General features: G+C 46.0%; 1 protein-coding gene across 9 annotated transcripts in view; it reads right to left on the bottom strand.

Moving 5' to 3' along the window:
* SETDB2 (SET domain bifurcated histone lysine methyltransferase 2) overlaps positions 1 to 22,355 on the bottom strand; it is a 103,322-nt gene that overhangs the window by 14,424 nt on the left and 66,543 nt on the right. For 8 of the 9 annotated variants that reach the window (XR_012220387.1, XM_073546099.1, XM_073546092.1 and 5 more), the window contains 2 exons: positions 18,579 to 18,684; positions 2,555 to 2,630 (listed from right to left, as the gene is read on the bottom strand). Coding sequence is in view for 7 of the 9 variants with exons in the window: in XM_073546099.1 (XP_073402200.1) it covers positions 2,555 to 2,630; positions 18,579 to 18,684 (182 nt within the window). In the remaining 2 variants the exon portion in view is untranslated. Of the gene's footprint in view, positions 1 to 2,554; positions 2,631 to 12,012; positions 12,093 to 18,578; positions 18,685 to 22,355 lie in introns of all 9 variants that reach the window. The other variant, XR_012220388.1, reaches the window with a different exon arrangement.

The following is a 22,355-nucleotide window of genomic DNA, read 5'->3' on the forward strand; positions in this document are numbered from 1 at the left end:
TTAGGAAAATCCGGTCGCTCAGCTATAATCAGACTCCCCTACAACAGTGACATTCAGAGATCACCCAAAGACTGTTACGTACTTAAAAGGGTTGTCCAGTGAACACAAATTATCTTCAAGACACAAAATGGGTGATAACTTGTTGGTCTGTGGAGGTCTGACCAATAGACATAATAGGGTACTTTTATATCCCTTCGAATTGAGCAGCAGTGTGCATGCTCGACCACCTGCAGCCCCATAAAGAGTGAATGTCGTGGCTGTTGCGTGTCCAACCTGCTGCATTTTGGAATGTGTCTAAAAGGTTCTTGTTCTACTGATCGATGCAGGTCCCAACTGGAACACCCACCAATCAGCAAGTTATCGCCTATACTTTGGATAGGTGATAATTCATTTTCACTGGCCCACCTCTTTAACAACTTGCATTTCCGGTGATTCCCATGATCAGTTTATGAACAATACCAGGTATCCATAATATTCCTTTATAACAATATTGTTGACTTCTTTGGTGTATTAGTAGCAGACACTGAAAATTAAAATATAATCGAATAGTCCTTGCCATGGATAGGTCATGAGAAGATTATATTCTTACTTGGAAGCACATGCTTTGTATCCATGTGGCCTTATATTTAATGGTCTGTTACATTTTAGGAACAAACAAATGGACTTCTTGTGCAATGGTAAAACACTGCATCAGTTATTTAAACGGAGCAGGAGGGTCCCATTAACGATGGGGTCTGTATGTGTTTCCGGTTTGGAGTCCGTCGTTCAGATGGGAAGACAAAGTTATGCATACAGAACTTTTCTAAAAAACACACCAAACGTAAATCCAGACAAACCCCATAATAATCAGTCGGGTCCCCCAGCTGCTCTATGCATCACTGATGCGAGGGATCACTTTTACACAGGAGGTTCTAAACCTGAACAGACAAACTAAATGTTTGATCAGATATGGAAACAGACACCAACTTAGCAAACCTGGTTGTAAAGACGACCAAATTTTAGAAATCTGAGTATATCGCCCATACGTGTTTTCTGCTATACAACTATCAAACCAGAGCTAAATGTGAAGCTGCTCTAGAAGTGTTCACAAAACAGATATTATGGCAGCTAGCAGTGAGCGATAAAATTGAACAATGTGTTAAAATGAAGCAAAAATAAGTTATAAACCACTACATTAAAGAGATATGGAACCCTGGACCATCCTGAAGTGAAGGTGTGCACACTCAACCTCTGCTCCATTCATTGTCTGTGGGGACACGCAGTCCTATAGACAATGAAGGTAGCAGAGACCAAGCATGCACACAACCTCTCCTTTCAGGATGAGACTGCAAAGCCCCATTATTGGAGGTCCTAGCTGCTGGACAGCCAGCGATCAGTGATGAGTGCAAGTGTTTGTGCATACCCGAGGCACACTCGAGCAACAGAGTATCACAGGTGCTCAAATAACACGTTTGAGTACCTGCCGCCGCATGTTTCGAAGCATTTAGACAGCTACAAACCATGAGAGAATTGCCTGACAAACACGGGCAACCCCGCATGTTTTGTGGCTAACAGCCGTGAAACCTGCGGGGCCTCGAACATGTTACTCGAGCACCTGCGATACTCTGTGCACCCAAGCAACCTCAAGTAACAAGCACTTGCGTTCATCACTACTAGTGATCAGCCATCTCCAATGTATTCATAGGGACAATTTGATTTTTAGGGAATAACTGTTTAAAAGGCCATAATGGAAATTATTATTTTTTTATTACACTACACCTTCCCCCTTACCTATAACTCGGTTTGTTGATGTGGCCCCTACTGTGTTTAGCGGCCATATAACCCACTGCCACTGTTCACATGCGAGTGTTTACAGGATGAAACAAGTCACGAGTAAAAAACATTTAGGGTGGTTTTACACTTACCGTATTTTTGCTGGCTGATTTTCTGGCCCCAATAGCTTTCTATGGGGCCGCAAAATCGGCCTGCAAAAATTCAATGGTGCGCCTTGTGCTGTATTGCCGTGAGGGCTGCATATATGGCCGTGAAAAAATATTGACGGACATGGCACCCATTTAAATTAATAGGGCCGCAAAAACAAACTGGAAGTTTGTTTTTGCTGCGCGCCGTCACTTACGGTTTTGCAGAACACTGTTTCTTTTTCTCCAATACTATTTCCATAGTACTGGGGAAGGGGGGGGGGAGACGCCGATCCGCAAACATTTTTGGCAGCCCTTATTGCAGTACACCACATAAAATGCGGCGATACGGCCCGCAAAAACGGGCCGCAATAACGGACCGCAAAAGATGCGGTAAGTGTAAAACTACCCTTATTATTACACAATGACGTTTTTCTTATATCACATTACCATTTTATCTACCAAAAGCAATCATGCGGAAAACTGCCAAAAGCATTTCCTATAGTAACCAACCTCATGTTATTGCCTTGCTAACAAAGATTTCTACTATCCCTTGTGTATTGGGACATTTTTATCAATTGGTAAAAATAATACGTGTAAAGACATTGAAGGAAACGATGCGCTGCTCATTTTACCATTACGGAGCTCTCACTTACCTGGGGGAAGCCTCTTCGGAGAAGGAGGAGGTGTAAAAGGCTCTTCATCTGAACTATGCTGGACGGTCACTGTCCCCTGGGGTTAGTAAGAAGATATAATATGTAGTGATTGATGACGTTACTGAACAGATTAGTACCAAGGAAATAAAGAGTATCCGTCCATGGCTTCGGGCTTCAAGGGGCTTAGGTGTTAGTGCCCCCAAGTTACTAAACCCTCAACGCTCAGGATATCACTGCAGGACAGCCACATATTTCATCTTTTGCGTCACACATGCTGCAGTTATCAAACATGCAACTCATAAAATTACATTGCAGAGGTTTTTTGCATTATGTGTACGAGATATCTAAAAATATCGCTCTAATGCTGGTATTGTAACACACAGCAGAAAATCTAATACATTTTACACAGAGTAGGAACGCAATCTACTCCGAAAACTAAATAAGGGCCTAACTATAACACTTAAAAAAAGGTCTCATATAATGCTCCAAGAAACGCTGGCTGCACCCCAGAAACCAAAATGAATATGTGAAAAACGCAGTGAAAGCCGCCCTTCTCACTTATGTGTGTGCTGCCTAAAGGGGTATTCTATCTCTTTGACAATCCTTTCTTAAGGGCCTGTCACACTAAGAGATATCGCTAGCAATATCGCTATAACTAGTGACGTTATAGCGATATTGCTAGCGATATCGCCGTGTCTGATACTTACCTACGACCAGCTCCCCGCTGGTTATCGCTGATCGCACGAGAACGTCCAGGACTGTTTCTCGTCGTCAGCTTCCTGCTGGGCTTCCTGTGGAGAGATGAGCGACAAGCGTGGAGCCGGGCGGGAGGACGCAGGATCGCCTAGTGTGACAGGTAAGTAGCGACCCCCGACCCCTGCGATGTCGCTGGTGAGATCTGCCTGTGTGGCAGCTCACTAGCGACCACTTAGCGATGAACCAGCGATCCTGACCGCGTCATATCACTGGTACATCGCTAAGTGTGACAGTACCTTTAAGAGGAACCTGTCACCAGAAAAAAAAAAAAAAACACTAATTACCCTCAAGATATAGGTCAATCTGAAGGTTAATAGCATTATTAACCTGCCTGGTGTCCGCACTTAGCCGCACGGTACAGAGGGAAAATGAACTTTATTCCACCCGGCAGTTTTCCAATTTCAGTCAAGGGGGGCACAAGCGCCGGATCAGTCACTGTTCCGAGTATACAGAGCGGCGGGTTATAACTGCTCCCCTGTCATGAGCGGTGACTGAACCCATGCTGCCCCCATGACTGAAACGCTGCTGGGAGGAATAAAGTTACATTTTCCCCGGTCAAGTGCAGACTCCGGCAGGTTAATAACATTATTAATTCAGTACAGGTGAGGAACATGTAGGCACCAGTGGATAAACTGCTTTTGATAACGCTATTAACCTACAAATAAACCCCATATCTACAGGTTAATAGGGTTTTCTCTGGTGACAGGTTCCCTTTACTTTTATACAGAGGGACACCGCATTTAAAGAAAAATAAAACCCCATACTTCCCTTCCACACCAATACATTTCCAATAATGTCCCCTGCTGGCTCCCCTGGCACTTGTGTGACATTGCTGTGCTTCATGAGCGCTGCAGCCCATCAGAGGTCACAGACAGGCTTATTAGATTACACTTCCCTAGGACGTCCAAATTTCGCCCGAGGGACAGAAGTTCTCACGTAACATAACGTCACACACCTGTCAGGAGACATGGCTACTTCATCACTGGAACGGCAACAGTGTGTGCGGGGTGGCGAGTATCTTATTTTTACTTTACATGGGGGACTAGAGCATTTAAGGAGGGGTTGTCCAAGAAGTAGACATCCCATTTATTACATAGGGCCGAGTATTTCACCAACATTTGCATTCATATTTTAGATCAGTAGATGGCGCTGTACTATGCATTTACCCTCTTAATTTTCAGGCAAGACGTGTCCTGGGGTCCCACTTGTTTCAGGGTCACTCACGTGATCATCTTGTGACTGGTCTCATTGCATCGGTAAATCGTCTATTGTTTTTTTTTCTTTTTTATAATTTTCTAATAGTTAACTAATTAGATGCAGTACACTTTGGGAGAACTTATCTTTAGCGTCTAGAGTAAATGAAAATGTCTTGACACTTCACAGACCTACCAACCAACATTTGGGGACTTTTTTTTTTTTTCTAAAGTGGAAAACCCCTTTAAAAGGTTATGCTAATATCTTGCCAACAGATCTACAGGACACCTCTGAGCTCTAAGAAAGTGCTTATCTCAGTGAATCACTGCAATATTGGGGGTACGAGTGGAACAGAAATGATTGACAGGTGGGTTTGTTGATTGGTGTATATCTTCCTTCCATGCAGCCCTTTACATAAATCCTTCAGATATTGATGTCTCAAATTCTGATTCTTTTCAGATGCTTAATGTAAAAAGCTGTTATGTCTTAGCCCATGTGGAGCGTTTGGCTTTCTTTGCCTCCTCAAAAGTAGACTTCTACTAGTTTTAGGAGACCGTCACTCAGACGCCATTCTTTGACAGTACTTTTGCACATTGGAGACTTGGTTTTTCTTCTGCACAGTCATGAAGTTGATGTTCTATATTGCTTTAGAAGAAATAGTTATTTTTGGCTTTGCCGATTGTGCTCTGGACACAGTTGACTTTAAAAAAAAAAAATTCATTTTTTCAATGCTGATCTGTAGTCTGGTCGTAAACCTCAACTGTATGCACTTACATTATGTGCAAAACATAATATTGTGTTTAAAACAAGTGAGAAAAAGCTCAGGTCATCATAATTAGAGATGAGAGGACCCCTGGATGTTCGGGTCCGGCTGAACAGTTCCAGAAAGTTCCAGACCAGATTCATTTGAATGGGGGGCCTGAACATCCAGTGTTTACCACGGGGTCATGTGCATGACACCATGCAATCACTGCTTATGATCGGTGTGAGAAATCTGTGAACTCTCTGAGCTCAGTGCTACGCCGTGATACTTTCTCATGGTGCTAGCGGGAATCTCATCAAGGTCACAACAGTTCATTTGCCAGGCTGGGACTGCAGCCTCAAAGACTGGCGGTAACCTTGATTACGTCACCGCTGCGCAATAATGCTGTGCTCGCAGCAGCTCATTCATTATTGATTTTCAGCCTGGACGGGTGCATCTTGGCACCATCCATATCGAAAACGGTTTATCCCCCAGACATGCATTATGGCGTGGGACAAAACGACGGACAGGTGAGGGATATTGTTTTTCATTTTAGTTTTATTACAGGAGTCTAGGGATTCAATGAAATGGGCGTTAGGCGAGTATAACTTTGTTATAGTTAAATGAAAAGTAAGTGTGTTTTGTTTTATTCCAAATAAAAGACTTTATTCTGGCTGTGTGTCTATTTACAATCTAACTATAGGATTAGTAATGTATAGGCATTTTATAGACACCTCTCAATTACTAATCTGTTGGCTTAATGTCACTGGACAATACAAAGGTGACATCAACCCCACAAACATTGCCCCACCTGCCAGCACTACAGAGCAAGTGGGAAGAGTCGGGCAAAGTGCCAGAATTGGTGCATCTAATAGACACACCTTTCCTGGGCGGCTGCAAGCTGCTACTTTAACCCCTTCACCCCCAAGGGTGGCTTGCACGTTCATGACCGGGCCAATTTTTACAATTCTGACCACTGTACCTTTATGAGGTCATAACTCTGGAACGCTTCCATTGATCCCGGTGATTCTGACATTGTTTTCTCGTGACATATTGTACTTCATGTTAGTGGTAAAATTTCATTCAAATAACTTGCGTTTATTTGTGAAAAAAATGGAAATTTGGCAAAAATTTTGAAAATTTCGCAATTTTCCAACTTTGAATTTTTATGCCCTTAAATCACAGAGATACGGCACACAAAAAACTTGATAAGTAACATTTCCCACATGTTTACTTTACATCAGCACAATTTTGGAACCAAAATTTTTTTTTGTTAGGAAGTTATAAGGGTTAAAAGTTGACCAGCGATTTCTCATTTTTACAACACCATTTTATTTTTAGGACCACATCACATTTGAAGCCACTTTGAGGGGTCTATATGATAGAAAATACCCAAAAGTGACACCATTCTAAAAACTAAACCCCTTAAGGTGCTCAAAACCACATTCAAGAAGTTTATTAACCCATTAGGTGCGTCACAGGAATTTTTTTGAATATTTAAAAAGAAATGAACATCTAACTTTTTTTCACAAAAAAAATACTTCAGGTTCAATTTTTTTTATTTTACCAAGGGTAACAGGAGAAATTGGACTGCAAAAGTTATTGTGCAATTTGTCCTGAGTACGCTGATACCTGATTTGTGGGGGGGAACGACTGTTTCGGCGCATGGCAGAGCTCAGAATGGAAGGAGCGCCGTTTGACTTTTTCAATGCAAAATTGGCTGGAATTCAGATCGGACGCCATGTCACGTTTGGAGAGTCCCTGATGTACCTAAACAGTGGAAACCCCCTACAAGTGACCCCATTTTGGAAACTAGACCCCCCCAAGGAACTTATCTAGATATGTGGTGAGAACTTTGAACCCACAAGGGCTTTACAGAAGTTTATAACGTACAGCGGTACAATTAAAAAATCATATTTTTTCCACAAAAATGATCTTTTCACCCCAATTTTTATTTTCCCAAGGGTAACAGGACCCTAAAAGTTATTGTGCAATTTGTCCTGAGTACGCTGATACCCCACATGTGGGGGTAAACTACTATTTGGGCGCATGGCAGAGCTCGGAAGGGAAGCAGTGCCATTTGACGTTTTTGGCTGGAATTGAGATCGGACACCATGTCGCGTTTGGAAAACCCCTGATGTACCAAAACAGTGGAAACCCCCCACAAATGACACCATTTTGGAAACTAGACCCCCTAAGGAACTTATCTAGATGTGTGGTGAGCACTTTGACCCCCCCCAGTGCTTCACAGAAGTTTATAATGCCCGGGCGTGAAAATAAATAATTCGTATTTTTTCCACAAACATGATCTTTTAGTCACCATTTTTTTTATTTTCCCAAGGGTACCAGGAGAAATTGGACCCCAAAAGTTGTTGTCCAATTTGTCCTGAGTATGCTGATACCCCATATGTGGGAGAAAACTACTGTATGGGCACACGTCGGGGCTCGGAAGGGAAGTAGTGACGTTTTGGAATGCAGACTTTGATGGAATGGTCTGCGGGTGTCATGTGCGTTTGGAGAGCCCCTGATGTACCTAAACTATTGAAACTCCCCACAAGTGACCCCATTTTGGACACTAGACCCCCCACGGAACTTATCTAGATGTGTGGTGAGCACTTTGAACCCCCAAGTGCTTCACAGAAGTTTATAACACTCGGACGTGAAAATAAAAAAATCATTTTTTCCCACAAAAATGATATTTTTGCCCCCAATTTTTTATTTTCCTAAGGGTAACAGGAGAAATTGGACCCCAAAAATTGTTTTGCAATTTGTCCTGAGTAGGCTGATACCCTACATGTGGGGGTAAAACACTGTTTGGGCGCATGGCAGAGCTTGGAAGGGAAGGAGCACCATTTGACTTTTTCAACTCAGAATTGGCTGGAATTGAGATCAGACGCCATGTTGCATTTGGAGAGCCCCTGATGTGCCCAAACAGTGGAAACCCCCAATTATAACTCCAACCCTAACCCCAACACACCCCTAACCCTAATCTGAGCCCTAACCCTAGCCCTAACCCTAGCCCTAACCCTAAGGCTGTGTGCACACGCTGCGGATTTTGCTGCGGTTCCGCAGCGGTTTTGGCTGCTGCGGACCCGCAGCAGTTTCTGCTGCGGTGTACAGTACCATGATTCCCTATGGGAATCAAAAACCGCAGTGCAGACGGTGCGGAATTTTCCGCGCGGATTATCTGCGGTTTTCAATCCGCAGAAAGAATTGACATGTCAATTCTTTCTGCGGATTCTCCTGCGGTTTGCCATCTCCTCTATTGAGGAGATGAAAAACTGCAGGACAAAACCGCAGAGCAATCCGCAGGTCTTTTGACCTGCGGTTTCACCTGCGGATTTTACAAAATCCGCGCGGATGAATCCGCACCTAATCCGCAGCGTGTGCACACAGCCTTACCCTAACGGGAAAATGGAGATAAATACTTTTTTTTCTAGTTTTATTATTTTTCCCTAACTAAGGGGGTGATAATGGGGGGTTTGACTTACTATTTATGGCGGTTTTTATGTTTGGTGGCTGTCACACGCTAAAAGACGCTTTTTATTGTAAAATAGTTTTTGCATCACCACATTTTGAGAGCTATAATTTTTCCGTATTTTGACCCACTGAGTCATGTGAGGTCTTATTTTTTGCTGGACGAGTTGACGTTTTTATTGGTACCATTTTCGGGCACGTGACATTTTTTTGATCGCTTTTTATTCCTATTTTTGGGACGCAGAATGAACAAAAACCAGCGTTTCATGAATTTCTTTTGGGGGGGTGCGTTTACACCGTTCCGCGTGCGGTAAAATTGATAAAGCGGTTTTATTCTTCGGGTCAGTACGGTTACAGCGATACCTCATTTAGGTCGTTTTTTTATGTTTTTGTCGGTTTTATGCAATGAAAACTATTTTATATAAAAAATAATTATTTTTGCATCGCTTTATTCTGTGAGCTATAACTTTTTTATTTTTTCACTGATGATGCTGTGTGGCGGCTCGTTTTTTGCGGGACAAGATGACGTTTTCAGCGGTACCATGGATATTTATATGCGTCTTTTTGATCGCGCGTTATTACACTTTTTGTTTGGCGGTATGATAAATCATTATTTTTTGCTTCGTTTTTTATTTTTATTTTTTAAGGGGTTCGCTAAAAGGGTTAACTAATGGGACAGTTTTATAGGGCGGGTCATTACGGACGCGGCGATACCTAATATGTGTACTTTTATTGTTTGTTTTTTTTATTATTTCCAAAAAATGGATTTATTGAGGGAATATTTTTTTTTTTTTTTCTAATTTATTTGGCGATTTTTTTAAATTTATTTTTACATTTTTTTTTAATTTTTTTTTACTTTATTACATAGTCCCAGGTGGGACATCACTGTCCTGTGACAGATCGCTGATCTGTCACATCACAGATCACTGTGACAGATCAGCAATCTGTCACAGGCATTGAAGAAGACTTCCTCTTGCCTGCGCTTTGCAGGCACTGAGGAAGCCAGCTTCCTCAGGTCCCCGAAGGCCCCCGTCGCCATCTTGGATTCGGGGGCCTGGAGGATAGGAGCCCCCCGCAGCAGCGCTGCACATTGCGCGGCCGTGGGGGGCTCAGGGAAGCACGGAGGGAGCCCCCTCCCTGCCGATGCTTCCCTTTAACTCCCGGTACACCGCGATCATGTTTGATCGCGGTGTGCAAGGGGTTAACGTGTCGGGGGCGGTCTGTGACCGCCCCTGACACATAGTGCCGGGTGTCAGCTATGATAATCAGCTGACACCCGGCCGCGATCAGCGGCGCTCACCACGTGGACGCCGCTTTTCGCGGTAGACGTACTATCCCGTCCACGGTCATACGGGCCCGGGTACCGTGGATGGGATAGTATGTCGGATGTCAGGAAGGGGTTAATGCTGGGGAGGGCCCAATATTCATGACCCTTACCTGCCTGAGAATACAGGCCCCCATGTGTCTGTTTTAGCTTGGCTACTTGACAAAAATGGGTTAGGGACCCTACGTCGTTTTTTTAAAATTTTTTAAAGTATTTATTTAAATAACTAAAAAAAAAAAATTGGAATGGGGGCCCCTCTATTGATAACCAGCCTTGAAGGGGAGGGTTGCAGCCCGCAGCTTTGTCTGGCTGGTTATGAACCCCATACTTTTTTTTTTTTTTTATAAATTATTTGCAGCGCACGTGCCGGCTAACGAATACTCCCATCAGCTGCCGCCTGCTCTCGCTGTTATTAGCAGCAGCAGGCGTAGGCTGATGGGAGCAGTAGTCCCATCACCCAAAGCCAGTGACCGGAAGCAAACTTTTTCCGATCACAGCTGCGGGCTCACACTATCATTTGACAGCGTGTGAACCGGGACTGTATAACTGGTGGTAATTATTTTACCACCAATCAGAAGCGGGGTTTGCAGTGATCGGGGGGGGGGGGGCAACCCGAACAGTAACACAGACTTCCTGGTAAAGTCCGTGTTCAATGTCCGTGCCTGAACAGCAGGTGTCCGGTACGGACGCAAAACTCTACTCATGATAGCATTTATTTACATATACATAAGGCCCTGGGAGCTACATATTCAATTCTAAATGAAAACATGAACAAAATATTACAGTTTTAAGTGAAAATAAAGACAGAAACAAGTTGTTCAAAAAAATAGCAGTGTCTACATTTTCATTCACCTACTCGAATCTTTACAGTATAAACCAGGGCTGTGGAGTCGGTAAGCCAAACCTGCGACTCCGACTCCTCAATTTCCCTTACACCGACTCTGACTCCAACTCCGACTCCGACTCCACGACTCCGACACATATTGCTTATATTTAAGTGAAACATTTATTGTAGTACAATGTGAACCTCAGACATTTAATCATTTTTATCATCCAATAATCAAGATATTTAGATAGAACAGAATATATATTGGTGTACTACCCGGTTTTCATTCTTTTTGTTACAGATACGATATGGATAGACCGATATGGATAAATGGATAGATAGAGCAGATTTCTAATCTGCTTTTGCTATTGAAAACATTATCTATGAGCTCAAAAACCTTTCAGGTGATGCGGTTTTTTAAAAAGATGATCAGCTTTTGCAGCGGAAAAACGTATCCTCAAAAAACACAGGAAAAACGCTGTGTGTGAATGTAGCCTTAGATCAGGAATAGAACAGCCATTTATAGGATATTTCATAACTTTCCCAAACTCCTATTAAAAAATATTCAGCACATCCTGCATTGAATTACTGTACCCAATTTATTATATATTTTAGGAGTCGGAGTCGGTCCATTTTATACCGACTCCAACTCCACGAAAATGAGCACCGACTCCGACTCCACGACTCCGACTCCACAGCCCTGGTATAAACTGAAATTTGTGTGCAGATTTCTCTTTTCTACTAATCACTGAGCTAATATTTCATTGTATAACCTGTATTTCTGATAACTGCTTTACATCTACAATTGCTTGCAAAAGTATACAACCCCCTTGGCATTTTTCGTGTTTAGCTACTTTACAACCTGGAATTTCATGTTTTTTTTTTTTTTTTTTTTTTTAGGATTTGCAAGTCTCTTTGAATAAGTCTTTAGAAGACTTCTGCACACTGGTAAAGAAAAAAAAAAAAAGGTAATGCTGATGTTTTGATTTTTTTTCTCATTACACTGTTCACCGATAGGATTCATTCTTTTTAAAATTAGTAGATAGGCAGCTCTTCATTCAGAAATGCCCAAATATATGTTTGTTTTTTTTTGCTTTATTTTGAATGGGGCAAAAACATGGATTTTTGTGAATACTCACCGTAAAATCCTTTTCTCCGAGACGCTCATTGGGGGACACAGAGACTGTGGGTGTGTGCTTCTGCCGTCTGGAGGCCGACACTAAGTATACAAAAAAAGAGTTAGCTCCTCCTCCGCCGCATACACCCTCGCCCCCAGACCGGGCGTAACTCAGTTTAGTGCATAAGCAGTAGGAGAACGCACCTTAAACTCAGGCAAGAAATTATACGTCTGAAAAAGGGGCCACCCTAATCCTTACACAAGGATTTGTATAACTCAAAATAAGTAAATGCCAACTGGCTAATAGGGTGGGTGCTGTGTCCCCAATGAGCGTCTCGGAGAAAAGGATTTTACGGTGAGTATTCACAAAAATCCATGTTTCTCCTTCGTCTCATTGGGGGACACAGAGACTGTGGGACGTTCTAAAGCAGTCCTCTGGGCGGGATCTTAGCTCACCCAATCCATGCTAATTTGCGCCCCTGATTAGAGGTGCGCAACTGCTGCCTGGAGAATCTTTCTTCCCAGGCTTGCATCCGAGGATGCCTGGGTATGTACGTTATAATGTTTGACAAACGTATGCAAACTGGACCAGGTAGCTGCTTTGCACACCTGCTCCGCTGAAGCCTGGTGTCGCAGTGCCCATGAGGCACCCACTGCTCGAGCCGAGTGTGCCTTGATCCCTGCCGGAACCGGCGTGCCACTGATTTGATAAGATTCTTGGACTGTCAGGCGAACCCATCTGGCCAAAGTCGCTCTGGACGCAGCGAGCCCCTTCCGCCGCTCTTCTGGAATCCCGAATAGAGAGTCTGTCTGGCGAAATGGCGCTGTCCTTGTCACATACCTCCTAAGGGCTCTTACCAGATCCAGGGTGTGCAATGCCTTTTCTACCCTGTGCACCGGTGCCGGGCAAAACGAGGGTAAGACAATGTCTTCGTTGATATGGAATGCAGACACAACCTTCGGCAAGAAGGGAGGAGCTGGCCTTAAAACTACCTTATCTTTATAAAAGGTCAGGAACGGCGGTTTACAAGATAAGGCCGCCAATTCCGAAACCCGCCTAATAGACGTTATAGCTACCAGAAAAACGACCTTTCTGGACAGGTAAGGTAAGGAGACTTCTTGCAATGGTTCGAAAGGAGCCTCCTGAAGGGCCCTGAGCACCAAGTTCAGGTCCCATGATTCCGTCGGCGCCTTATAGGGGGGTACTAAAGGTGCGACCCCCTGCATAAACGTCCTAACTTGCCAGACGGAAGCGACTTTTCGTTGGAAGAGCACCGACAGGGCCGAGATTTGCGGTCTGAGCGAACTCCGAGCCAATCCCGCGTCCAGCCCTGCCTGCAGAAAAGCCAGTACGTTGGGGATCGAAAAAACCAGAGGAGCCACTCCGCGATCCCTACACCAACGGAAAAAAACTTCCCAAGTCCGGTGATATACTCTCGCCGAGGAAGGCTTTCGGGCACTCACCATCGTGGCCGCCACATCGCGTCTGAATCCTGCCTGTGTTAACAGCCAAGATTCAATGGCCACACCGTCAAACACAGGGCCCCTAAGTTCGGATGGCAGATCGGCCCCTGGGACAGTAAGTCCGGCCGATCTGGGAGACGCCAAGGTACGTCCACCACTAGTTGAACCAGATCTGCATACCAGGCCCGCCGGGGCCAGTCTGGGGCCAGCAGAATTGCTGGAACCTTCTCTCTCCTTATTTTTCTGATGACTCTTGGAAGCAGAGGTAGCGGGGGAAACAAGTACGGGAGACGAAACTGGCTCCACGGAAGCACCAGAGCATCTGCTGCGATTGCCTGCGGGTCGAGGGATCGAGCGACAAACCTTTGTACTTTGGCGTTCTCTCTGGATGCCATAACGTCCACGTCTGGTGTCCCCCACCGTTGGCAGATCTGTTGAAAGACCTCGGGGTGCAGGGACCATTCCCCTGCCGCGACCCCGTCGGCTGAGAAAATCTGCCGCCCAGTTTTCGACTCCCGGAATGTGCACCGCTGAAATTACCACGTGGTTCTTCTCTGCCCAACGCAGTACCAGCCCAACCTCGCGCATGGCTGCCTGGCTGCACGTGCCCCCTTGATGGTTGACATATGCTACTGCTGTAGCATTGTCCGACTGAATGCGCACCGGCCGGTGTCTCAGCAAACGCTGAAAATGTTGCAGGGCCAAATCGTATTGCTCGTATCTCCAGAATGTTGATCGGGAGAATAACCTCCCGAATGGACCACCGCCCCTGGGCTGTGTGACTCTGGAAAACTGCTCCCCAACCATGCAGGCTTGCATCGGTCGTCACCACCAACCACTGTTCCGGGGGAAAAGGTTTCCCCTGGACCAGAGACGAGTCGCGAGTCCACCATCGGAGTGATTGCCGGACCGGCGGAGACAACTTGCACCGATGACAGAGACAGCAGCCTCCGGTCCCATGCTGACAAGAGCGCATGCTGAAGCGGACGGAGATGGAACTGGGCAAACGGGATTGCCTCCATCGCCGCCACCATTCTGCCCAACACACTCATGCCGTACCGGATGGATCTGGTGCCCGGCTGTAGAAGGCTCCGTACCCCCTGCTTGATCCTTCGCGCCTTGTCCTGAGGGAGGATCACCAGCCCCCGGGAGGTGTCGAAAACCATGCCTAGGAATACGATTCTCTGGGCTGGAACCAAGGACGACTTGTTTCGATTGATCAACCAGCCTAGACGGGCCAGGGTATCCAGTGTGATACTGACATTCCCCTGGCACGCCTGAAACGACGGCCCCTTTACCAAAAGGTCGTCCAGGTACGGGAGTACCGTTATGCCCCGTGCATGCAGGATGGCCATAACTACCGCCATTATCTTTGTAAAGACTCTGGGGGCAGTGGCCAAACCGAAGGGCAGAGCCACAAATTGGAAATGTCGCCCTCCGATCGCAAAACGCAGGAACCTCTGGTGTGGCGGAAATATCGGGATGTGTAGATATGCATCCTGCACATCGATCGAGGCCAGGAATTCCCCTGGATCCATGGCTGCAATGACCGAGCGGAGGGACTCCATCCGGAACCGCCTGACCCTGATGAATTTGTTCAGGATCTTTAGATCCAGTACTGGCCTCACAGTCCCGTCTTTTTTGGGGACCGAGAACAGGTTGGAGTAAAAACCTTGCGTCTCTTCGCTTTGCGGCACTGGGACAATGACCCCTTTGCGCTGTAGCGTCATTATAGCTTGTAACAAATCCTCCGCCTGCGATTCTGTCCCGGAAAGTCGGGAACGGAAGAATCGCTGTGGCGGGAGTCCGACAAACTCTATCTTGTACCCGGACGTTATCAATTCCGCCACCCAAGCGTCGCGTGTCACTGCGACCCAAACGTGGCTGAACTCTAGTAGGCGTCCGCCCACTCTGTCGTCCGTAGGTACAAAGCGCCTCGAGTCATTTTGCTGGAGGCTTTTGGGATTTGGCCCCCCTCGCTCTGGGCAAACGGCCTCGGCCTCTACCCAGCGGATTGGCCCTGTAAGAGGTTTGCCTTTCCCTACTCTGGCCATCGTTTGCGGAGGAGGATGCCTTGGCCGAAGTCCCCCCCCAGGGGCTACGAAAGGGCCGAAAACGCCTCTGCGTTTGCCTGAATGCCGGGCAACTCCTCTGCTGCGGGAGGAAACTACTTCTCCCCCCTGTGGCTTCTGAGATAAGCTTATCAAGCTTCTCACCGAACAACCGATTGCCCTGAAACGACAATGAGGTTAAGGATTTTTTAGAGATAGAACCCGCTTTCCATAACCTCAGCCACAATGCTCGCCTAATGGCGATCGCATTTGCTGCTGCCACAGCTGAACACTCGGCCGCGTCCAGTGAGGCGCTGATGAGATAATCACTCGCTCCTGATATCCGATTTGCCACCTCCAAGACCTCCGCGGGCAGATCCCTGTCTTGGAGGGCCTTGTGCAGAGCGTCCGCCCATGAAACCATGGCCTTAGCCACCCAAGTTGCCGCAAAGGAGGGGGCCAGAGCCGACCCTGCTGCCTCATACACCGAGCGGGCAAGCCCCTCTATGAGGCGATCAGTTGGGTCCTTGATGGAAGAAACGCTGGGTATCGACAATAGCGATCTTGATGCTAAACGTGATACCGGTGGGTCCACTACTGGCGACTCTACCCATCCCTTATGGAGCTCAGGAGGAAACGGATACTTTGCTTGCAGCGCTTTTTGCATTGCAAAACGCTTATCCGGGTGTTCTCTATGTTTCTGGACTAGATCCTCGAATTCCGGATGCGTGGCAAACCTTCTATGCGGTCGCCTGGTTTTCTTGAAGTAGACCTTGTGACCTGAGGCCGTGGACACATCGTCCTCGATCTCTAATGTCTGGTTGACTGCCTCAATGAGGCTGTCCACCGAGTCCTGGTACCCCAGGATTTCTAGATTACAGGCCTCCTCCTCCTCGCCCTCATCCTGATCGCTCCCTGAGCTTAGCGACGGGGAACGAGACGCCCTAATACCCGCCGCCGAAGCCCCGGAGGGCCCGGCCGACGGGGAACGAGCTCTTTTGCCATGAGCTTGTCTGGTACTGGAGCGGCCTCTAACGGTCGGAGGGTCCTGAGACGTGGACGAGCTGTCTTCCGCTGGCAGACCACCATCCTTGTCCCTGCCCGGGCCTCGAAGGGATTCAATTGCCCTTGTAAGGGACAACATAGAATTCGATAAAGACACCGCCCATTCCGGGGGGTCCTGACCCCTGGGCTCTGAAACAGTGGGGGGCTCCTGGGCGCGCTCCGACTCGCAGGCTTCACAAAATTTACCCGCCTGCGCCTTTGGCAGCCTGACCCCACAGGAAACGCAAACAGCGTATAGGAAAGAGTGAGCTTTCCCTTTGCCAGACATATTGTCCAGGCTTGAAGGTAGGGTAGAAGGAGGAGGAGAGTAACCCCTTCCTTGACTACCAGTGCGGCTCTCGAAACGGGGTTGCACTCACCCACAGGTAACGTTCCACTCCTGTTGAACGACCGCGGAAATGCGGGGGGGGGGCGGTAGTTTCCGCTCCGGTACTGTGTGCGCCCGCCGCTCTCCACCCCCTGGGCTGAGCCGTACCGGAAGTCAGTGGGCGGGTCTTCCGGCTACCACCGGAAGTCGGCGGGCGGAGCTTCGCGCGGTACCCACGGACTTCCTCATGCAGCGGGGGGCGGGGCTTCCGGCCGCACTCCGGTACACGGGGCGTGCGGCGTTACTCGCCGCGGGCCGCACCGGGTTCCGAAACTTGCGGTGCGCTCCGGGAGAGAGGCGGACCTCCCCATTAACCAAAGGTGAGCAGGGCGTTCCGCCGTGGGGGCTCCCTTGGGGTGCTCTCAACTCCATCCCCTGGCAGGGAGGGGGAGGCTTCTGGTATCGGGACGAATCTTCGATCCCTCGGCTCACCTGCGCCCCCAACTCAACCCCTGGTCTCACTACCTAGGGGTGGAAGGGGCCTCAATGAATCGCGTTGCAGGAGAGGAACAACGTGGAGGGTCGCTCACACGTGCTCGCCCGTTGAGGTTATGGGGAACCGAATCCTCTAATCAGGATGCGTTGCCGCCTCTTTACAAAATAAAAAAGAAAAATGGTTGTCTGGGGAAAAGTCCCAGATGTGTCCCTCAGTGCGGGAGAGGAAACACGTGGAGGGTTACTCACACGTGGTCGCCCGTTGATGATTTGGGGAGATCGGACCCTCTCTATAGGATCCGTCGCCCCTGTCTTATCTTCATAGAGAAGAAAAAAAAAAAAAAAAAAAAATCTAGTCTGGAGCTCCAGACTGCGTGTGCCTCCATCAGACACTAAGCAAAAAACTGAGTTACGCCCGGTCTGGGGGCGAGGGTGTATGCGGCGGAGGAGGAGCTAACTCTTTTTTTGTATACTTAGTGTCGGCCTCCAGACGGCAGAAGCACACACCCACAGTCTCTGTGTCCCCCAATGAGACTAAGGAGAAAGAAGGGGGGGGGGGGGGCGATATGAACTTTTATGTATTTTAAATATTTTTAACTTTTTTACTTGCTTCATAAATGACATCTGTTTTTTCACAGAATGAAGGACCTCACTAATAGAACTCGGTACTGCTATTGATTAGAACATCCCCTATTCATTAAATTAGTCAATTACATACAATCAGCACGTCATGACTGTTAATGCTGTTGGTTGCCTATTATCCACCTACATCTAGTCAGAATTTTTTCCCCATGTTGCATGATCTTGAATGCCAAAAGCAGTAATTAAACACATTAGTGATGTTTGGCTGCTATTATTTTGCACATCAAGGTAATCTGTCATCAGAACTGATGATTGGATATGTCTCAGACCTGATGAAACTGGACTACTTACTTTGATAACCCATGGCTGTAAAATACTTTATGAAATTTTACAATCAATCTCCACCCACAGAGCTTTATTGACCGAGCTTCTGTGCCTTGCTTCCCTTCTGCTGCTGAGATTTCACGAGAATCAGATTATACTGTCATTTTTAAAATAAGTACAACAGTCTCATCAGGTCTATGATCTAGCTAATAAAGTATGCAGCTTGTAATGTGAAATCTGGTGGCAGATCACCTTGAAAACAGGCCCATTTGATTCTATATTAGTATGTTCAAATCGTACCTGTTCTATGAGCTGCCGTCTGCGTTTTTGAAGAATTGAAGTCTTGGTTTTTGGTCTTTTCATACTTGTGTAATTTAATTTTCCTTCGACTTGGCAAAAACGTTTTCTGTAGAAGAAATGCGATTCTTCATGTAAGTTATGAAAATCATGACAATAGTATAAAATTCTGAAAACGATGGACCTAAGACGATGCAATTTGGTGATAAATGTTATTGAAGAGATACATTACAGAAGTTACGTCAGTCTGTTTAAGTTAATACGTCTATTTACTATAAAATTTTCCTATAAAATACTGGACCAGAGTTTTTAACTTTACATTGAGCAGTTCCTCTGTTGTTTCTCCTCAAAATGATGACAAGTGGATATTACAACTACCCTTATCAATAAAGTGTGACACAATTAGACCTGACTGCACAGTGTCATGTATTTCAGGTAGGAATAACAGTGCAACAAAAGATAAAAGGGAATTTTTAGTAACCGGTCAAAAATTTGGACGCACCTGTTCATACAATGATTTTCCTTGTTCTTATTGGAATGTGCACGTTGTAGATTTAGGCTGAAGGCAACAAAACCACGAAGGAAAACACAGACAAAACTTAAAGAAAAATGTGGAAACCCAGATAGTGTTTAACCTTAGATTCCTCAAAATGCCTCCATTTTACTCTGACGACAGCTTTACACTCCCTTGGCATTGTCTCAAGCATCTTCATCAGGTCTTCACCTTGAATGGCTTCCAAGAGTCTTGAAGGAATCATTTGAGGTCCTGAGCACCTGTTGGCTGCTTTGCCTTCACTCTGTGGTCCCTTTGAGGTTATTATTATTCCTTGCTCTTTATATCTACTTTTATACTATTTATTATTATTTTTCATTCTGTATTTATTTTTCTGCACACATTCAGCCTTATCTATGGCTCAGAGACTTTTTGCTCATGTTCAATTAAAGGGAATCTATCACCCCATTTTTCAGCTGCCGGCACCGCCACCAGGGGTTTATATGCAGCATTCTGTAATGCTGTAGATAAGCCCCCGATGTAACCTGAAAGATAAGAAAAAAAGAGTTAGATTATACTCACCCCCGCGATTGGTTCGGTCCGTTGGGGGTCGCAGTCCGGTCTGGCGCCTCCCATCTTCATACGATGATGTCCTCCTCCTTGCTACGCCCTCGGCTGACCTTTCTCGGCGCCTGCGCACTGCAGTACTTTACTCTGCCCTCAACAGGGCAGATAAAGTATGCCTGCGCAGGAGCCAAGGGCGAAGCAAGGAGGACATGATCGTATGAAGATGGGAGGCGCCACACCGCGACACCCACCGCACCCGACTCCGCCCCCCAGTGAGTATAATCTAACTTGTTTCTTTCAGGTTACATCGGGGGCTTATCTACAGCATTACAGAATGCTGTACATAAGCCCCTGATGGCAGTGGCAGCAGCTTATAGGGCTAAAATGGGGTGACAGATTTCCTTTAAACGCAAATGGGTGCACTTCAGATTTTTTATTTAATTGTCCGATGTGCCTTTTTTGTCATGTCCCACTCGCAGGGCTATTTGGCTGGGCGCACTGTGGGCAATTCACATACCTGCACACGCGTGCTCACATCCTCAATCTATGCAGCGACTTTGCTTTTTGCGCATGCGCAAGTGACGTCACACTGGCCACATCTGTCAGTCCAGATTGCTTTGCGATTCTGCACATGCGCACCGCATACTGCTTCCGGTTCACAGTATAATCCATTTCTTCCGGCCGTACTCTGAGCGGCACTGGCCCGGACCGCCTTCCAATACTGGTTGATGAGGCTTATGCTCCACACCGGTGAATATTTGAAGCACTGATTACATTGTATATATTCCTTGCACTTTGATTCCCAGACATACTTCCCCTGACGAGGCTGCCCTCACCAGTAGTGATGAGCGAGTATACTCGTTACTCGAGATTTCCCGAGCATGCTCAGATGATCTCCGAGTATTTGGATGTGCTCGCATATTTAGTTTGTGTTGCCGTAGCTTCATGATTTGCGGCTGCTAGACAGCCTGAATACATGTGGGGATTTCCTAACAAACAGGCAATCCCCACATGTATTTAGGCAGTCTAGCAGCCGCAAATCATGCAGCTACGGCGACAGAAACTAAATCTCGAGCATGCTCGGGAAATCTTGAGTAACGAGTATACTCGCTCATCACTACTCACCAGCAATGCGCGTGGGGTTCTCCCACACCCCTGTCCCATGTGGATGTTTTTTGACCATTTTGGCTTACTGCTTGAGTTCTCCTCATGCCGCACAGGTAGCCATGCTTATGGACACCTTTATTTAAAACCTGCATCTTATTTCTCTGCAGGTTACTATCTCTCTTTTCCTGTTTACTTCTACATTGTCCTTTGTGCTTTATCCTTATTCTCTAGGCTGTGCATTGTATACTATGCATCCTGTAATTTACACTGTTATGAGTATGCAGATGCCCTTTTTTCTCTCTAACCATTTCAGCCTTATTGTGCCATATACATGGGTTATTTATTCCCTTATACATTTGGTTAGAAGTATATTCCAGCCTTTGGTTGTTTTGTATTGATTTATCATATTGGGGTAGCCTATCATGTGGTTATATTCATGTCCTTGCATGTTACATGTGTAACTTTATATACTGATATTTCTCATACTGGGCTCATTCATATGTATTAGTGGAGCTTCACTTATTAGTCGTCCTACATGGTTTTGGTTCAGGGGTGTTATGTATTGACCATGTTTGTACATGTTTTTAAATGATTTTAATGTGCATTTGTTTATGTGCAAGGTTTCTAATAAAAATTAAATGTATAATATAGATATTATGTCAGGTGTGCACACCATTATTTGTTTGATCTTTTTTCTACTTGATTTATAGTCACTCTGCGGTCCAACTCATCCCAAACTATCTCATTGGGTGAATATGGAAGCCATGTCATCTGACACAGCACTCATTCTCTCTCATCCCTTGGTTAACATAACCCTCACCTAGCCTAGAGAACGTTAGCGTCATAGTCCTGTTGAAACACAAAATATGGTTCCACTTGGTACATACCAGATAGGATGGCTTTGCAGAATGCTGTGGTAATCATGCTGAGAAAGTGTGCCTTGAATTTGGAAAATTACCAACAGAGACACCAGCAAAGTACTACCATACCATCACGCCACCCCCTCCATGCTTCACGGTGAGCACCACACACCTTTTCTACATCTCACAAAGACATGGCGATTGGTACCAAAAGTCTCAAACGCCACTTGATTTAATGCCTAGTCCCCCTGCTGTTTGGTCCAAACAAGTCTTCCTTGTTTGCTGTCCTCCAGTATCGCAGTCTCCTCTGTTGGCGGTTATCTGAAACGCTATCAATTTGGGTTTTATGAGGCTAGTAAACTCTGAACTTCTCTTCAGCAGCCATGGTAATTCTTATTCTTCCTTTCTCGAGACGATCCTCATGAGAGCAAGTTTTCTAATAGTGATTAATGGTCTTCATGACTTCACCTTCAAAGTTCTAGCAATTTTGTGCATTGACTGACTTTCACTTTACTTAAAGTGCTTCTTGCCATAAGCTGGCTTAGAGCGATGTGGAATAAGGTTCAGCACTATGTACTTGTTTAACAACACTGCCTCTGTTAAACACACTCTCTGAAGGACGACGATTGAACAAATGATCACTTGACCTGGCATACCTGCTCCACGGAATCCATTCCAGATGACTACTCGTTTCAGCTGCTTGAGAGAATACATAGGGTGTGGAAAGCTGTCAGAGTAGAAGAGGGGTAACTG

The sequence above is a fragment of the Dendrobates tinctorius genome, unplaced genomic scaffold, assembly GCF_039654945.1.
Source record: "Dendrobates tinctorius isolate UK_male_01 unplaced genomic scaffold, ASM3965494v1 ptg000145l, whole genome shotgun sequence".
Classification (NCBI taxonomy): Eukaryota; Metazoa; Chordata; class Amphibia; order Anura; family Dendrobatidae; genus Dendrobates; species Dendrobates tinctorius.